At 42.3% G+C, this 19,123-nt stretch overlaps 1 protein-coding gene across 1 annotated transcript in view; it reads right to left on the bottom strand.

Moving 5' to 3' along the window:
- The window catches only part of LOC112223275 (cadherin-23), a 117,807-nt gene that overhangs the window by 90,821 nt on the left and 7,863 nt on the right, over positions 1-19,123 (bottom strand). Inside the window, exons 2-3 of the mRNA XM_042317137.1 lie at positions 11,617-11,766; positions 6,325-6,483 (exon numbers count right to left, since the gene is read on the bottom strand). Coding sequence (XP_042173071.1) covers positions 6,325-6,483; positions 11,617-11,766 — 309 coding nt within the window. The remainder of the gene's footprint in view (positions 1-6,324; positions 6,484-11,616; positions 11,767-19,123) is intronic.

Below are 19,123 nucleotides of genomic sequence, written 5' to 3' on the forward strand. Positions count from 1 at the left end.
GAGGCTGCACGCTTTCCGCTTACCTCGGTTTTATAGTGGAGCATAAATAAATATGCTACACTATAAATATAAGAGCCCCTATTTCACTTCATGCATCAACCACTGTTTGAAGAGCATGCTCTTACTGCGCGACAGGTGATATTCCGCCCATGGGCTCTCCAAGCCTCTTTCTGCAGCTACCCAGTCTTTAATTTGGGAAACCAAGTGAAGGCTGTTTCGGATACATAGATAGTAACATATATTCGCAACTAAACTTATTTCACTAAACTCATTGTATTCTTTTTTTTTGTACTCCTTGACGAAGGCCATGCAGCCGAAACGCGTCGGTTTAAAAAAAACGTTGTTTCTATTAAAGGCATTTTAATTAATTATATGAAGAGTGCCTTGGTCCTCCTTTCTTTTTGATGACCAATTTACCCCTTTTACCAAAGAGCACCTTCTATCTACCAAAATGTACTATTGTGTACCTTAGTAGCGCTTCCCTTCCTCCTCTTTCTACTAGTTAAGCATAGCACTTGGTGGTACTTAGAGGAAGCAGCTCCACAGTCATTTCTTTCTGTGTTTTTTTAGGACATTTTACAACTCAAACTATGGATTTTACCCAAGAGGCTACAATATTTTCCTATTCCCATGAAGAGGGCCAAAGGATTATTACCACTACCTCATTGCTAGATGAGATGACAGCCACAGAGAATCCTGGAATGGACTTAAACAAGGCTTACAGAGACTTGCAACACCTTATGGAGAAAGATACCAAACTTGACCTCAATTCTATCACCTTGCCTGACTATTGGAGGAAAGGCCTAATCCCCAGAGGCCTCCATATTATGAAGTTTCCAGCTAATGGAGCACAAGGTAAAACTGCATTTAGAGATAAATGGGAGGCTATTCTCAACAAGTGTTCGATTGACACAATCGAGAGCATCCTGGCGGGCTGTATCACCGCCTGGTACGGCAACTGCTCCGCCCACAACCGTAAGGCTCTCCAGAGGGTACTGAGGTCTGCACAACGCATCACCGGGGGGCAAACTACCTGCCCTCCAGGACACCTACACCACCCGATGTCACAGGAAGGCCATAAAGATCATCAAGGACAACAACCACCCGAGCCACTGCCTGTTCACCCCATCCAGAAGGCGAGGTCAGTACAGGTGCATCAAAGCAGGGACCGAGAGACTGAAAAACAGCTTCTATCTCAAGGCCATCAGACTGTTAAACAGCCACCACTAACATTGAGTGGCTGCTGCCAACATACTGACTCAACTCCAGCCACTTTAATAATGGAAATATGGAAATTGATGTAAAAAATGTATCACTAGCCACTTTAAACAATGCCAAGTAATATGTTTACATACCCTACATTACTCATCTCATATGTATATGTATATACTGTACTCTATATCATCTACTGCATCTTGCCATCTTTATGTAATACATGTATCACTAGCCACTTTAAACTATGCCACTTTATGTTATATACCCTACATTACTCATCTCATATGTATATACTGTACAGAATGCCATCGTCCAGAATGCCACACTAAATACATTTGCCAAGAAAGTGAATTTTGATGTGGATAATCTGTTTAAGGGTAAAATTGACCCCAACCAAACACGACGTAATCTTTCTAAGACAGAGAGGGATACAGTTGAATCATTGTCCAAAAATGAACGGATTGTGGTTAAAAAAGCAGACAAAGGTGGTGCTACAGTAGTGTGGAGTAAAGACAAATATGTGACAGAAGCCTACCGTCAATTAGACAATGATGAATTCTACCAATCTTACCTTCAACCCTACAGAGGACCTAAAAACTGAATTGAAAGGGATCCTCACAGAAGCTAAGGAGAATGGCTACATTTCAGACAATGAGTTCACATCTATTTTCAATGGCAGTCTGGCTTCTTTTAACCTTCTTCCAAAAATCTCGAAAACCCCCAGGCAGACCAGTCATTAGTGGTAATGAAAGTCTGACAGAACCCATCTCTAAGTACATTGATTACTTTATTAAGCCTTTTCTGACGTCACTCCCAGCCCATCTTCAAGATACCACAGATGTGTTGAACAAAATTAAGGAATTGAACAATATAGGTACAGCTTCCTTTTTAGTCACCATGGATGTGGAGTCTCTATACACCACCATTGAGCATGAACAAGGTTTCGCAGCTATGCACCATTTCTTGAGTACCCTACCGAAACTGAGATGCCTCCTACAGAATTCATTGTCTCACTGACTGAATGGACTCTTAATCATAACATCTCTACCTTTCAGGACCATATATTTAAACAGGTCAAAGGATGTGCCATGGGAGCTTGCTTACAGCCCTTCCTACACTGGTTTGTACTTGGGTAAATGGCAAAATTACTTCATTTTGAATCCTTCTAATATCCATTTCTTTGACCGGATTATATGGTGGGGACGATATATTGATGATGTTTGCCTGTTTTGGTCAGGCTCAAAGGATGAACTTATTTCCTTCCACCAATACCTTAACAGCATTAACCCTAACATCAAACTAACTATGGGGTACAGCAAGGATAACATTCATTTTTTGGACCTCGACATTAGTAAAAATGACAAAGGTTGTTTGCACACATCAATCTTTAGGAAGCCTACATATGGGAATACCATTCTGAGGGCAGACAGCTTTCACCCCAAAAGGCTAAAAGAGAATATTCCATATGTCCAATTCCAAAGAGTCCACAGAATTTGTGATCAGGAAACAGACTACAGTGTCAAATCTGCTGAATTGGAGAATCACTTCTTGAATCGGGCCTACAGCGTTCAGGTCCTGAAAGATGCAGGTATAAGGGCACGATTAATTGACAGAGAGAACTTGTTGTGAAGGGGAGTGCCTCGTGATACATCAGAGAGAGTGTATTTTGTTACAAAATACAGCACTGAAGCAGAGAACATCAAAACAATAATACAAAATAATTGGGGCATCATCCAAAGTGATACGCTACTACTCCAAGTCTTTACTGAGCCACCAGTCATAAGCTTTAAGCGATGTCCTACCCTAAATGACAAATTAGTCCACAGTTATCTTCCGGGTGGCTCTCAAAAAACTTGGCTTGACCACAAACCCAAGGGCTCTTTTAATTGTAACCATTGCAACCATTGCAGAAATATTGCACAGAATAAGTATTTTATTGACACAGCTTCCAAAATGGAGTATTACGTCAATCATTTCATTAACTGCAAAACCACTCATGTCATCTATAGATTGGAATGTCCACAGTGCAAGGTGTTCTACATTGGATGGACAAAGAGACGCCTTCAAGACCCCTTAGCAGAACACAAGTACGCCATACGGGTAGGCAATGAAGACTACCCCATGGCAAGGCTCTACAAGTCCTTACACCATGGCAACCCTGCCTCCCTACAAGCTATGGGTATTGATCATATTCCAGCCTCTATTAGAAAAGGTGAAAAGGTCTTAAACAGTTAAACCAAAGGGAAAGTTTTGGGATTTACAAACTACAGGCCACAAAATACCCTGGTTTAAATGAAGATATGGATTTCTCACCCTTCCTGTAGGTTCGTGATAGGTTAATTTGCTGTCTACTAGTGGAAATTTTGCTCAATTGCCCTCAACTATGTTTAGACTGTTGTTGTTCATGTTTTGCTGTGTTCTAGTGTACTATGGAATATATTGCTTTCTTATTCTTGAGACTTCTCCCAGTCATATTTAAGGTTAGAACTACCTTTCTAAGTGTTCTGATACTTCTAGCTTGGAGTTGTATTTTTATGATAGCCTAGCTACAGTATTTCACCTTTTAATGTGTATAGTATTGTTTACTAGGTGTGTGTAATCAGTTTTGTAACCACTCCCTCTTCGATTAGGGCTAATTGGAAAAGCTGTTCAAGAGAGGACATTGTATTATTATTTTTTTGTACTCCCTGACGAAGGCCATGCAGACGAAACGTGTCGGTTTAAAAAAAACTTTGTTTCTATTGAACATGCCATACTAAAGAGTACCTTGGTCCTCCTTTCTTTTTGATGACCAATTTACCCCTTTTACCAAAGAGCACCTTCTATCTACCAACATTTACTATTATGTATCTTAGTAGCGCTTCCCTTCCTCCTCTTTCTACTATATTTCACTAAACTGTTGACAGCTCCTCAGCACACTTGAAAAAGGAATAAAGGAGATAGAGTAGGAGATGGAAATGCATGGTGGTGAGATATTCTGTATAGCTTAAGTTAGTGCCACCCAAGTAATTGTGAAAATATAAAAATTTCCCTATTCAAAATCAAATACAAATTCACTATAATTGTAGGTGAACTGTGAGCCGTCCCCGCACAATCAAGGAACCAACAGCATCGACTAGAGCTACAGTACCAGTCAAAAGTTTAAACACACATACTCATTCAAGGGTTTTTCCTACATTATAAAATAGTGAAGACATCAAAACTATGAAATAACACATATGCAATTATGTAGTGAGCACAAAAGTGTTAAATAAATTAAAATATATTTTATATTTGAGATTCTTCAAAGTAGCCACCCATTGCCTTGAGGACAGCTTTGCACACTTTTGGCATTCTCTCAACCAGCTTCATGAGGAATGCTTTTCCAACAGTCTTCCAACAGTGAAGGACTTCCCACATATGTCCAAGTCCGGGCTCTGCCTGGGCCACTCAAGGACATTCAGAGACTTGTCCCGAAGCCACTCCTGCATCGTCTTGTCTGTGTGCTTAGGGTTGTTGTCCTGGAAGGTGAACCTTCACCCCAGTCTAAGGCCCTGAGCACTCTGGAGCAGCTTTTCATCGAGGATCTCTCTGTACTTTGCTTCGTTCCTCTTTCCCTTGATCCCAACTAGTCTCCCAGTCCCTGCTGCTGAAAGACATCCTCACAGCATGATGCTGCCACCACCATGCTTCACTGTAGGAATGGTGCCGGGTTTCCTACATATGTGACGCTTGGCATTCAGAGGAGTTGCTTACGTCTGGCCACTCTCTGGCCACTCTACCATAAAGGCCTGATTGGTGGAGTGCTCACCTCCCTTCTCTCCCGATTGCTCAGTTTGGCCAGGCGGACAGCTTTAGGAAGAGTCTTGGTGGTTCCAAACTTCTTTCATTTAAGAATGATGGAGGCCACTGTGTTCTTAGGGACCTTCAATGCCCCAGAAATGTTTTGGTACCATTTCCCCAGATCTGTGCCTCAACACAATCCTATCTCTGAGCTCTACGGACAATTCCTTTGATCTCATGGCTTGGTTTTTGCTCTGACTTGCACTGTCAACTGTGGGACCTTATATAGACAAGTGTGTGCCTTTCCAAATCATGTCCAATCAATTGGATTTACCACAGGTGGACTCCAATCAAGTTGTAGAAACATCTCAAGGATGCTCAATGGAAGCAGGATGCACCTGAGTTCAATTTCAAGCCTTATAGCAAAGGGTCTGAGTGCTTATGTAAAAAGTTATTTCACTTTTTTATTTTTATAAATTTGCTAAAATTTATTAAAACCTGTTTTCGCTTTGTCATTAAGCTTACCTTGACTTGGAAGTGTTGTGTTGGATAGTCATAACCAGCTACCTAACATAGCATCCCTCTGTTTGAGCAGTGTGTTTGAGTAGGCTAAACTAGCTGGCTGCATTTGCTAGCTAAGTAAGTGAAACTGATTGTGGAAAAAAACACAATCTCTCCCTCTCTTGCTTCTCCTTCATTTATGAAGAAATTAATTTGTTCAAAACTGTTCAACTATTGTCTTTCTCTCTCTTTGAGTCAACTACTCACCACATTTAATGCACTGCAGTGCTAGCTAGCTGTACATTATGCTTTCAGTACTAGATTCATGCTCTGATCCTTTGATTGGGTGGACAACATGTCAGTTCAAGAGCTCTGATAGGTTGGAGGACGTCCCCCAGAAGTTTTCATAGTTACTGTGTAAGTCTATGGAAAGGGGTGAGAACCATGAGCCTCCTAGGTTTTGTATTGAAGTCAATGTTCCCAGAGAAGGACGGAAGCTAAGCTGTCCTCTGGTTACACCTTTGTGCTACCCAATAGAGTGCTGTTGAGGCTACTGTGAAGGCTACTACCTTCATTGCAAAATAGTGTTTTAATAAAGTATTTGGTGACGTGATTATGTTTAGTATAGTTTTATTTAAAAAGGAAAACTTTTTGAAGTTAACATTAAAAAAAATATATGAAATTTACTGAGAACGATGGTCCTCTCCTTGCTCCTCTGAGGAGTCTCCACTGCTAGGCAATGTGTGTTACAGCATAACAGACGCCATATAACAGCATGAGACAGTGTGCTTCAGGGAGTGTTTGTTACAGTGTGTTGTAGCTAGCGTGTTGCAGTGATAACCTTACCTGGATGCGTAGGAGGGAGGTTCCTCTGGGTGTGTTCTCAGGCAGACTGATGTTATACAGGGATTTAAGGAAGATGGGCCGGTTGTCATTCTCATTGATCAGGTCAATGTAGATACGGGCAAAACCCACATGTTCGGACATGGACTCATTGGCATATAGCTGAAAAAGATAGAGTAGAGTCTCTGATCACTTGAAGACATCAATGTTCTAGACATAGGGTAGGAAGGAAGTGGAGACGTCATAGAACATCAAAAAGTAAACATTACTGGAGACACCTGGGCAATTTTAGTACAGTGTTGCATTTGCCAGCAAATAGATCTGCGGTGGCTTATTAATGGTAAATAAGTGAATTGTTTTGCCCCACAGTCAGCCAATATGCTTCGCTAGTTAGCAATCATTTCTACACTATTTTGCTAACTACAGTTGTTTTTACATTTTACCATTGTGACATGCATCCATGCGTATCCACTTTCTATGCATATGCTCATGTACTTTGTTTTGAACTTAATTAACAGACTGAAATGAGTTTAAAACATGTCATACTTTAAACTTTATTCGGTTTTAAGGATCCAAAACACAATATCAAATGTTTTGGTAAATAGTGGTGGTGAAGTAACACAATATACATTTAAATGCTCAACCAAGTCTGCAGCACTGAGTGCTGCTTTTTAAAGCCTGAGCTAGACAGTGTCGTCTGCTATGGCATTGTCGCATAAGTGAAATGTGGCTGCATTATTCTTAGTTTGTATACAGTCATTACAGGGACAATCTCATGAGAATAGAACCAAAACATACAGTACATTTCTCACAAGCCAATGATTGGCTTTCAGTACAAATCTACTGTATGTACAGTACGTGTGTAACAAGCGGTCTGAGAGTTCAGGGAGTGAGTGTTTTAATAAATAAACGCAACTAAACACAAAATAAGAAACATAAACAACGCACAGACATGACACTGGAACAGAAACAATAATGCCTGGGGAAGGAACCGAAAGTAGTGACATATATAGTGAAGGTAATCAGGGAGGTGATCCAGGTGAGTCCAGGTGAGTCTGGAGACGTGCGTAACGATGGTGACAGGTGTGCGCCATAACGAGCAGCCTGGTGACCTAGAGGCCGGAGAGGGAGCACACATGACAACGTGTTCCACCTGAGGTGGCATTAGTCAGATGATCCTATACTGTATTTATAGCAATACACTGTAAACCCCATTATGCTGTCATTACTGAAAACATTTGAGGAAGCCCATTGCACTTAATATATATGAGAACAGTTACTTAAAGTGATTTTGTTATCATAACTCAAACTAATAGAGTCACTGTCACCCTGTAGGGGGTCCAGATTTGAGTTGGATCAGCTTGAACATTTTGTGTAACTACGACATGCCTCCAATATAATTTCCCAGTGCTCCTTGCTTTTCGACTTTGAGTGAATTGTAGAGTTACCATCCACGACTGTATTTGTTCGGGACATAGATGTTGTTGTTGAATTCATTCATCTCCGTGGCTTGCTTGAGTAAGATGTTAAAGTGTGTTAACCCTCGCAAGACTGCCGGCCCATACGGCATCCCTAGCCGCGTCCTCAGAGCATGCGCATACCAGCTGGCTGGAGTGTTTTACGGACATATTCAATCTCTCCCTATCCCAGTCTGCTGTCCCCACTTGCTTCAAGATGTCCACCATTGTTCCTGTACCCAAGAAAGCAAAGGTAACTGAACTAAATTACTATCATCCCCTAGTACTCCTGTCATAGACCCACTTCAATTTGCATACCTCCCCAATAGATCCACAGACGATGCAATCGCCATCGAACTGCACATTGCCTTATCCCATCTGGACAAGAGGAAAATCTATGTAAGAATGCTGTTCATTGACTATAGCTCAGCCTTCAACACCATAGTACCCTCCAAGCTCATCATTAAGCTCGGGGCCCTGAGTCTGGATCCCACCCCGTGCAACTGGGTCCTGGACTTCCTGACAGGGTGCCCCAGGTGTTAGGAAACAATACCTCCACTTCGCTGATCCTCAACACAAGGGGCCACAAGGGTGTGTGCTAAGCCCCCTCCTGTACTCCCTGTTCACCCATGACAGCGTGGCCACGCATGCCTTCAACTCAATCATCAAGTTTGCAGACAACACAACAGTAGTAGGCCTGATTACCAACAATGACAAAACAGTCTACAGGGAGGAAGTGAGGGCCCTGGCAGAGTGATGCCAGGTAAATAACCTCTCCCTCAATGTCAACAAAATTAAGGCGCTGATCGTGGACTTCAGGAAACAGCAGAGGGAGCACGCCCTTATCCACATTGACAGGACCGCAGTGGAGAAGGTGAAAAGCTTCAAGTTCCTTGGCATACACATCACTGACAATCTGAAATGGTCCACCCACACAGACAGTCTGGTGAAGAAGGCGGAACAGCACCTCTTCAACCTCATGAGGCTGAAGAAATTCGGCTTGGCCCCTAAAACCCTCACAAACCTTTACAGATGCACAATTGAGAGCATCCTGTCGGGCTGCATCACCGCCTGGTATGGCAACTGCACCGCCTGCAACCGCAGGGCTCTTCAGAGGGTGTTGCGGTCTGCCCAATGCATCACCAGGGGCACACTGCCCTCCAGCACCCGATGTCACAGGAAATCCAAAAAGATAATCAAGGACATCAACCACCCGAGCTACTGCCTGTTCACCCCACTACCACCCAGAAGGTGAGGTTAGTACAGATGCATCAAAGCTGGTACAGAGAGACTTAGAAGCTATTTTTATCTCAAGGCTATCAGACTGTTTAATAGCCATCACTAGCCGGCTACCACCCGGTTACTCAACCCTTCACCTTAGAGGAGGGGAGTGTACACTCTAAAAAAATTATGGTTCTAACAAGTACCAGATAGGGGATCTTAGGCTTGTAACCATAGCATAATCTTTTTGTGATATAGTGAACCCTTTTTTGAAGGTTCAATAAAGAACCATGCTCATAAGATTCTAATTGGTGCTATAAAGAACCTAAGATTCTATAAAGAACCATTTAAAAAAGTTGCTACATTGCACCAAAAAAAGGATTCCACTATGGTTGCAACCCTTTTTGGGACAACATAGAACTTTAAAAATATATATTTATAGAACCCTTGTTATGGTTCTTTATATGAACCTTTTTTATGGTTCTTTATGGTTGGTTCATAAAGAACCATTGAAAGGTTCTTTGTAGAGCCTATTGAAGAACCATACAGGGTTTTTTGTTCTGGTCAGCCATATTATATAGTTAAAAATCCAGCGGTCTAGGGCACTAGGTCTTCACTACAGCCCCGGGTTCGATCCCGGGCTGTGTCCCCGTTGGCCGAGCCCGGGAGACCCATGAGGCTTCGCACAATTGGCCCAGCGTCATCCGGGCTAGCTGCGGGTTTGGCCGGCCAGGATGTCCTTGTCGCTCTTGCGATTCCTGTGGCGGGCGCATGCATGCTGACACAGTTGGCAGTTGTACGTTGTTTCCTCCGACACATTTGTGCGGCTGGCTTCTGGGTTAAGCGAGCAGTGTGTCAAGAAGCAGTGTGGCTTGGCAGGGCCGTGTTATGGAGGACGCATGGCTATCGACCTTCGCCTCTCCCGAGTCCGTACAGGAGTTGCAGCGATGGGACAAGACTGCAACTACCAATTGGCTATCACAAAATTTGGGCGAAAAAGGGGTAAAAAAAACATATATAAAATACATCCAGAGATATTATTGTGTTAATTGACAAGTTGAAGTAAGCTACAGCTATAAAGAGAATTGAGAATTACTGACTGATTAAGTCAACCACTCTCAATTGGCACAAGGCTCTTAAGTGATCATTTCACAAGACACTATCACTGGTAATGTATAATATGTAATGGCATAACACAACACATTCGATAAACTGGCCACTCTCATGGTTGCACAAAAATAGCTACATTTGAATTATCACTAAAAGAGCAAAGAATCCTTTTGTGAACTGCAAAGAATCTCAACTCAAATGGTTATTTGAAATGGTTATTTGAGTCATAAATGCAAAAGTAAAAAAATGTATGTAGCAAACACCCCTTTAAAACCTCTTGATCCTACTTGAGACGCAGACGTCCCAACTAGAGCTCTGGAAATGCAAATGCGCTACGCTAAACGCTAATAGTATTAGTTAAAACGCAAACGGTCATTAAAATACACATGCTTGGTATTGAATTAAAGCTACACTCGTTGTCAATCCAGGCACCAAGTCAGATTTTTAAAATGCTTTTCGGCGAAAGCATGAGAAGCTATTATCTGATAGCATGTAACACCCCAAAAGACCCGTAGGGGATGTAAACAAAAGAATTAGCATAGTCGGCGCTACACAAACCGCACAATAAAATATAAAACATTCATTACCTTTGACCATCTTCTTTGTTGGCACTCCTTGATGTCCCATAATCAATACTGGGTCTTTTTTTTCGATTAAATCGGTCCATATATAGCCTAGATATCGATCTATGAAGACTGTGTGATAAACGGAAAAAAATAGCGTTTCATAACGTAACGTCATTTTTTTAAAGTTAAAAAGTCGACGATAAACTTTCACAAAACACTTCGAAATACCTTTCTAATGCAACTTTAGGTATTAGTACACGTTAATAAGCTATAAAAATTATCAGGAGGCGATGTAAATTCGATAGCTGGTCGTCTGGAAAAAATGTCCGGAAAAACACCGAGCCAATGCATCAAGTTGGTGGTCGGAGGGAATCGGTTCCCTTTGGTCGGTTCTACCAAGAATCAAATCCGAATCAAATGAGAAGACTCTATACATCCTGTGGAAGCTGTAGGTACTGCAACCTCGGCCTCATTTAATACGGTTCACCTTTAACAATGGGTTGAAGTGGCGCATGGATATTTTTTTCCATTTCCAGTGATCAGATTTTCCTGCGCTTTTCGATGAAACAGACGTTCTGTTATAGTCACAGCCGTGATTTAACCAGTTTTAGAAACGTGAGAGTGTTTTCTATACACACATACTAATCATATGCATATACTATATTCCTGGCATGAGTAGCAGGACGCCAAAATGTTGCGCGATTTTTAACAGAATGTTCGAAAAAGTAGGGGGTCGGCTTAAGAGGTTTTAATCTGATTCCAGGGACACTCGCCCATAGTGTCTTTGCTTACTGTGCTCCATACAGTAGATGCCATGCTTGTTACAGTACATGTTACTGATAGTTTGTTTGTAACAGAGATAAAAACATGCCGTAAGCAAGTTTGCGTGTGTGCATTCGTGTCTGTGTGCGAGCACGCTTGTGTGTTCAGAGTGAACTTACAGAGAAGCTGTATCTTTGGATGTTCTCGTAGTCCAAAGGCACGTCCACCCTCATCCTGATGTCAGCACGGCCCTGCACCGCTGTGGGTGAAATGGTGAAGTGATCCGAGTTGTTCCCCGTTAGGAACACCTGAAACATACTGTTCACTCCCTAGAGGAGAGGATGGAGGGATGGAGTCACAAGGAAAAGATAATTAGATATTGGTTAAAGATTCAAAGGGATGAGAAGAAAAGCTGCGGTATGAGATGTGGGGCTGAATTACAAACTATGGATGGAAATGAGATATTTTGTTAAATTCCTTATATTTACACTAATGTGAAACCAGAAATGTTGATAAAGGGTAACAGTTCCTGTTAAAAGAAAAGAGGTTATTAAACATCTGAATGAATCTATCATAAAATTATTAATACAGTACTATGGCAACAACATCTGTGGCAAAAAGTAATGACTATCCTCCTTAATCAGTCAAGTTGCAGATGCTGTGCAGTATCATACATTCAGCATATGTCCTCCTACAGACTAGCATGTACACATTACTAGCATGTACACCAGGGGTGGGCAATAATAGCAATATAGACCAATTCGAATTGTCTTCATTTTATGGCTTTTCTAACAATTCTAGATACAAACTACAAACAAGTTTATGTTCAAGAGGCTAATAACAAAATATGTCAAATTACTTAAATATTGTAAAGGTGTATTATTGTTATTTTTGTATCAAAAAGGAAATAAATGCATCATAAATATATTAGAAAGTTCAGGAAAACATCAGGGAAGATCACTAAGTATCAATTGTGTTTCGTAGCATCGTGACACGTGCGTGTTCCTGAGAGTCTTAGCTTTCAGGAATGGGTTAATAAGAGCTAATAACTCCAACCAATCAAAAGCTAGATCCAGAAACCGCTGATATGGCGTACATCGGAGGTTACTCACGTAACCGCGGTTCTATGAACTAAGCAGCACATTTAGTGACAATTGTTCTTGTTGTTGCTAAATCCACCGTGGGCGCTGTTAATCGACATATGACTTATTTTGCCCACCTCTGGTGTACATACTACTAGCATGTTCAAGAAAAAAACTTAATTGTGTGTGAGTGAGAAAATGTATTTGACTCTATTCTGAATTATTCTGGAAGCGCTCATTGAATGCCAGTCACACACATGGATTCACCTCTTATTGGTTCCATCCAAGCGCATTTATTTTTTTATTATCTCTACATGTCACTTTGCTCCTCTATCATTTCTCAATATCTCACTACCTCTACCTGTAATATATATAATGTTCTCTCTCTTCTCTGTGTCTTTGAGATGCAGGGTCAGAGATTAGATAGTATCTCAGAGTAGCAGCTCTAACTTCCCCAGACTGGTGGTCTCCACACACACGCATGCATGCAAGCACACACACACACACACACAAATACATGCACAGACCCCCACACACCACTGTGAACGCATGGCACGTTAATGAACTGTGTCTCGTCACCCACAGCCAATTATAAAGGCCCCTTTTTCTATTTCTTCAGGAATCCATTTGCTCGTGATGACAGCGGGGAGAACGATTTATCCACAGAGAGAAAATAAGAGTTCTATAATCATTTAACCTGGAGTGTTCTCTTTTTTTGTGGAAAAAGACAAGAAGAAAATAAAATGAACAAGGGACAGAAAAAATAAACCCATGGAAAGATGAATAAGTGAAGATTGGACCCCACTAATTGGACCTGAACATCAGACTGAAATAGCACCCTATTCCCTACAGCACTGGTTCCCAAACTTTTTATAGTGCCGTACCCCTTCAAACATTCAACCTTTAATGCAGGGAAACTGAAATCAGTTCTACCAAATTTCTATCAACATGTTAAATGTGCAACCAGAGGGAAACATTTCTAGATCACCTGTACTTCATACACAGAGACGCGTACAAAGCTCTCCCTCGCCCTCCATTTGGTAAATCCGACCACAGCTCTATCCTCCTGATTCCTGCTTACAAGCAAAAATTAAAGCAGGAAGCACCAGTGACTCAGTCTATAAAAAAGTGGTCAGATGAAGCAGATGCTAAACTACAGGACTATTTTGCTATCACATACTGGAACATGTTCTGTGACAGTACCCCCCGCCCCCTGACGCGCGAGGTGCAGGGCGATCCGGATGGAGACGGTGGAATTCAGCTCACAGATCACTGCACCTGTACATAGCCCATCTGTAAATAGCCCATCCAACTACCTCATCCCAATACTGTATTTATTTATTCATCTTGCTAATTTGACCCCCATTATCTCTATAATGCTGTAGAACCTTTTGAGGATCTGAGGACCCATGCCAAATCTTTTCCATCTCCTGAGGGGGAATAGGTTTTGTCGTGCCCTTTTCACGACTGTCCTGGTGTGCTGGGACCATGTTAGTTTGTTGATGATTTGGACACCAAGGAACTTGAGGCTCTCAAACTGCTCCCCTACAGCTCTGTCGATGAGAATGGGGGCGTGCTCGGTCCTCTTTTTCCTGTAGTCCACAATTATCTCCTTTGTCTTGATCACGTTGAGAGAGAGATTATTGGCTTGGCACCACACGGCCAGGTCTCTGACCTCCTCCCTATATGCTGTCTCATCGTTGTTGGTGGTCAGGCCTACCACTGTTGTGTCTTCGGCAAACTTGATGATGGTGTTGTGCCTGACCGTGCAGTCATGAGTGAACAGGGAGTACAGGAGAGGACTGAGCACGTACCCCTGAGGGGCCCCTGTGATGAGCATCAGCATGGCGAATGTGTTGTTACCTACCCTTACCACCTGGGGACGGTCCGTCAGGAAGTCCAGGATCCAGTTGCAGAGGGAGGTGTTTAGTCCCAGGGTCCTTAGCTTATTGATGAGCTTTCAGAGCACTATGGTGTTGAACACTGAGCAGTAGTCTATTAATAGCATCCTCACATAGGTGTTCCTTTTGTCCAGGTGGTAAAGGGCAGTGTGGAATGCAATAGAGATTGAATCATCTGTGGATCTGTTAGATCTGTGGATTTGCATACATATCTGTGGGTCTGTATGCAAATTGTGGGTCTAGGGTTTCTGGGATAATGGTGTGAAGTGAGTAAGACCTTTAAACAGGTTAACAATCACAATGCCGCAGGCCAGATGGATTACCAGGATGCTAATTCAGAGCATGCACTGACCAGCTGACAAGTGTCTTCATTTACCTTTTCAATGTCTCTTTGACACCCAATCTGTAATACCAATATGTTTCAAGCAAACCACATAGTCCCTGAGCCTCAGAACGCCAAGGTAACCTGTCTAAATGACTACTGACCCATAGCACTCACATCTGTAGCCATGAAATGCTTGAAAGGCTGATCATGGCTCAACACCATCATACCTGAAACCCTGGACTCACTACAACTCTCATACTGTTCCAACAAATCCACAGATGACACCATCTCTATTGCACTGCATACTGCCCTTTCCCACCTGGACAAAAGGAACACCTTCGTGAGAATGCTTTTCATTGACTACAGCTCAGCATTTAACACAATAGGGTCACCCACAGATGGTGAGGGTAGGCAACAACACATCTTCCACCCTTACCCTCAATAAGGGGGCCCCTCAGGGGTGCATGCTCCGTCCCCTTCTGTACTCCCTGTTCACCCACGATTGCATGGCCACGCATGACTCCAACACCATCATTAAGTTTGCCAACGACATGACAGTGGTAAGCTTGTCTGATTGCCAGGACAACAACCTCTCCCTAAATGTGGGCAAGACAAAGGAGTTTATCGTGGACTACATGAAACAGAGGGTCGAACACGCACCCATTCACTTCATCTGGGCTGTTGTAGAGCTGATTGAGAACTTCAAGGTCCTCGGTGTCCACATCACTAAGGACCTATCATGGTCCAAACACACCAATACAGTCGTGAAAAGGGTACGACCTTTTCCCCATCAGGAGGCTGAAAAGATTTGGCGTGGGCCTTTAGATCCTCAAAGTTCTACAGCTGCACCATTGATTGAATCTTGACTGGCTGCATCATCGCCTACTGCTCGGCATCCGACCACATTGGCGCTAGAGAGGATAGTGCGTACAGCCAAGTACATCACTGGCGCCAATCTCCCTGCCATCCTGGACCTCTAAATCAGGCGGTGTAAGAGGAAGGCCATAACAATGGTCAAAGACTCCAGACACCCAAGTCGTAGACTATCCTCTCTGCTACCACGCGGCAAGCGGTACCGGAGTGGCAAGTCTGGGACTAAAAGACACATGAACAGCTTCTACCGCAAATCTGTAAGACTGCTGAACAGTTAATGAAATGACTACCAGACCATTTACATTGAACTCCTTTACTTTTTATTTATTTATTTGTATTGTTTTGCACTGACTCCCTTGCACTGGTTCTATGCACACTCACTAGACTTTACCCACACACTCACACATACCACATAAGCTCACACACAAAACACACACACACACATGCATATTGACACCACACTCACTCACACATATACAGTAGTGGCCAAACATTTTGAGATTGACACAGATATTCATTTTCACTAAGTCTGCTGCCTCAGTTTGTATGATGGCAATTTGCATATACTCCAGAATGGTATGAAGAGTGATCAGATGAATTGCAATTAATTGCAAAGTCCCTCTTTGCCATGCAAATTAATTGAATCCCCCAAAAACATTGCCACTGCATTTCAGCCATGCCACAAAAGGACCAGCTGACATCATGTCAGTGATTTTCTCATTAACACAGGTGTGAGTGTTGATGAGGACAAGGCTAGAGGTCACTCTGTCACTCTACCTCGATTCCCTCAACTACCTCATATCCCTGCACATTGACTTGGTACTGGTGCTCTTTGTATATGAGTTTGTTAGTGTTTTTATTGGGTTACTATTTTTTTTTTAAATTATATTTGTCTTACTTTTTAACTCTGCACTGTCTGGAATGGGCTCGTAATTAAGCATTTCACTGTAAAGTCTACCCCTGTTGTATTCGGCGCATGTGACCAGTATAATTTGATTTGAAGTTGAGCTGAGCTGGGGTTAAAACTTGTTGGGGATAGGGGGCAGTATTTTCACTTTGGATGAATTGCGTGCCCATAGTGAACTGCATCCTACTCCCTCCTAGATTGCTAATATATGCATATTATTATTACTATTGGATAGAAAACACTCTGACGTTTCTAAAACTGTTTGAATTATGTATGTGAGTATAACAGACCTCATAGGGCAGGCAATCTTCCAAACAAGAAGTGAAATTCTGAATGTGGGTCAAATTTGACGTCATCGGCCCTTTCTTTCCAAACAAGATATTGATCTGGTAGCACTTCCTACGCATTCCACTGGATGTCCTCATTCAGTAGAACGTGGAATGGAGCTTCTGGTGTGAACTTTGACCGAATGGGAGGGGAAATAGTCACGGTCTTGGCAGAATGCAATTTCCCTGTGTCGCATTTCTCTGTGGGTGCCACCGTCGTTCCATTTGGCTGCAGATGAAAACGTATGATCCGGTTGGAACGTTATTGGATATATATGAAAATAACATCCTGAAGATTGATTCTCTACTTAGTTTGACCAGTTTATTCGACCTGGAATATATATTTTTAAACTTTTCGTGCGAGTTGTCCTGGACCAGCGTCAGCTTTTGGGCACGTGAGCTGAAAGTGGTAGCAAATGCAGCTAAGTGGACACTAGTATTGGACAACATGGAACAAAACAATGATTTATTGTGGAACTAGGACTCCTTGCACTGCATTCTGATGAAAGATCATCAAATGTTAGGGAATATTTATGATGTAATTTCGTATTTCTGTTGACTCCAACATGGCAGAGAAATAGTTTTACGTCTGAGCGCCGTCTCAGATTATTGCATGGTAGGCTTTTTTCATAACGTTTTTAGAAAATCTGACACAGCGGTTGCATTAAGAACCAGTGTATCTTTAATTATATGTAGAACATGTATCTTTAGTCAAAGTTTATGATGAGTATTTCTGTTTTCTGGCGTAGCTTTCTATAATTCTTCCGGATATTTTGGAGGCATTTCTGAACATGGCGTCAATGTAAACCGAGATCTGTGGATATAAATATGCATATTATCGAACAAAACATAAATGTATTGTGTAACATGTCATATGAGTGTCATCTGGTGAAGATTTTCAAAAGGTTAGTGATTCATTTTATCTCTAATCCTGCTTTTGTGACTCTATCTTTGGCTGGAAAAAATGGTTGTGTTTTTCCTTTGATTTGGTGGTGATCTAACATAAATATATGTTGTGTTTTCGCTGTAAAACATTTTAAAAATCAGACATGATGGTAGATGAACAAGATGTTTATCTTTAATTTGCTGTATTGGACTTGTTAATGTGTGAAAGTTAAATATTTCTAAAGAATATTTTGAATTCCTTGCGCCACCTTTTCAGCTGAATGGGGGGGTGGAGTTCCCCTCGGGGATCACCTTGCCATATTAAGCAGAGAGCAAGGGCTGCTGATGAGATGCCCCAGTGGGGGCTGCATTCTGATGCACTCTACTGTAGATCAGGTTTAAATCCATCTCACTGATGTACTGTAGCTATGTGGCTGTTTGCCCTGAGCCCACATAGCTTATCCAATAAACCTAAATCACATGAGGTTGGTGGCACCTTAGTTGGGGAGAACGGACTCGTGGTAATGGCTGGAGCGGAATCAGTGGAATGGTATCAAATACATCAAACTTGGTTTTCAAGTGTTTGATGCCATTCCATTTGCTTAGTTCTGGCCATTATTATAAGCCGTTCTCCCCTCAGCAACCTCCTGTGACCTTAAAGCATCTATTGTGGAGATTTCACATGGGCACTGCTTGTATAGATTGAGGTATGCAGCATTTATGTGACACTGTCAACCTCTGCAAACACACACACACACACACCTGTTTTGAGACTGCTGATAGCGGCACTCCTCTTATCTGCCAGATTTACCCATCAACTGATGAGGAGCTCCCATGGAATAGCTGTGATTTTCTTTGCCGTCCCTAGCCATCGCCATGCCGACAGGAGCAAACACACTCCACGGCAAGAATAAACAAACCTGCAGCTGAATATGCCACTATCGCTCCCTCAGACACGTCTCTCTTTCTCTCTGTCTCCCTCTGCCTCTCACTGTCTAACCCTCTGTCTAACCCTCTCTCTATCTCTCTCCCTCTATCCTCATCCCTCATTTGTTTCCCTCAACCTCTCACTTTGCATCTCTCTCAGCCTCCCCCTCTCGTTCTGTATGTCTGCCTTATCATTCACTTCACCGCCTGCCTGTACTCCATTAGTTATGCTACTTTTCCCCTACCTTCTTCCCTCTTTACCACCCCATATACCCCCTCTCCTCCTCCTTCTCTCCCTCCTTCTCATTCTCTCTCCACTTCACTTGCAGTTATCTGTCAAATTCCATCCTGGCGGCTGTGGTGCTGGAATCAATCAGAGTTGACTAGCTTTCAGCTTATCTCAACCCAAGGTGATAGATTTTCCTTGTTAGCTATAATTTGATGCTCTATCTCATCTCTT

This window comes from Oncorhynchus tshawytscha, unplaced genomic scaffold (assembly GCF_018296145.1).
Source record: "Oncorhynchus tshawytscha isolate Ot180627B unplaced genomic scaffold, Otsh_v2.0 Un_scaffold_15173_pilon_pilon, whole genome shotgun sequence".
In the NCBI taxonomy this organism is placed as follows: domain Eukaryota; kingdom Metazoa; phylum Chordata; class Actinopteri; order Salmoniformes; family Salmonidae; genus Oncorhynchus; species Oncorhynchus tshawytscha.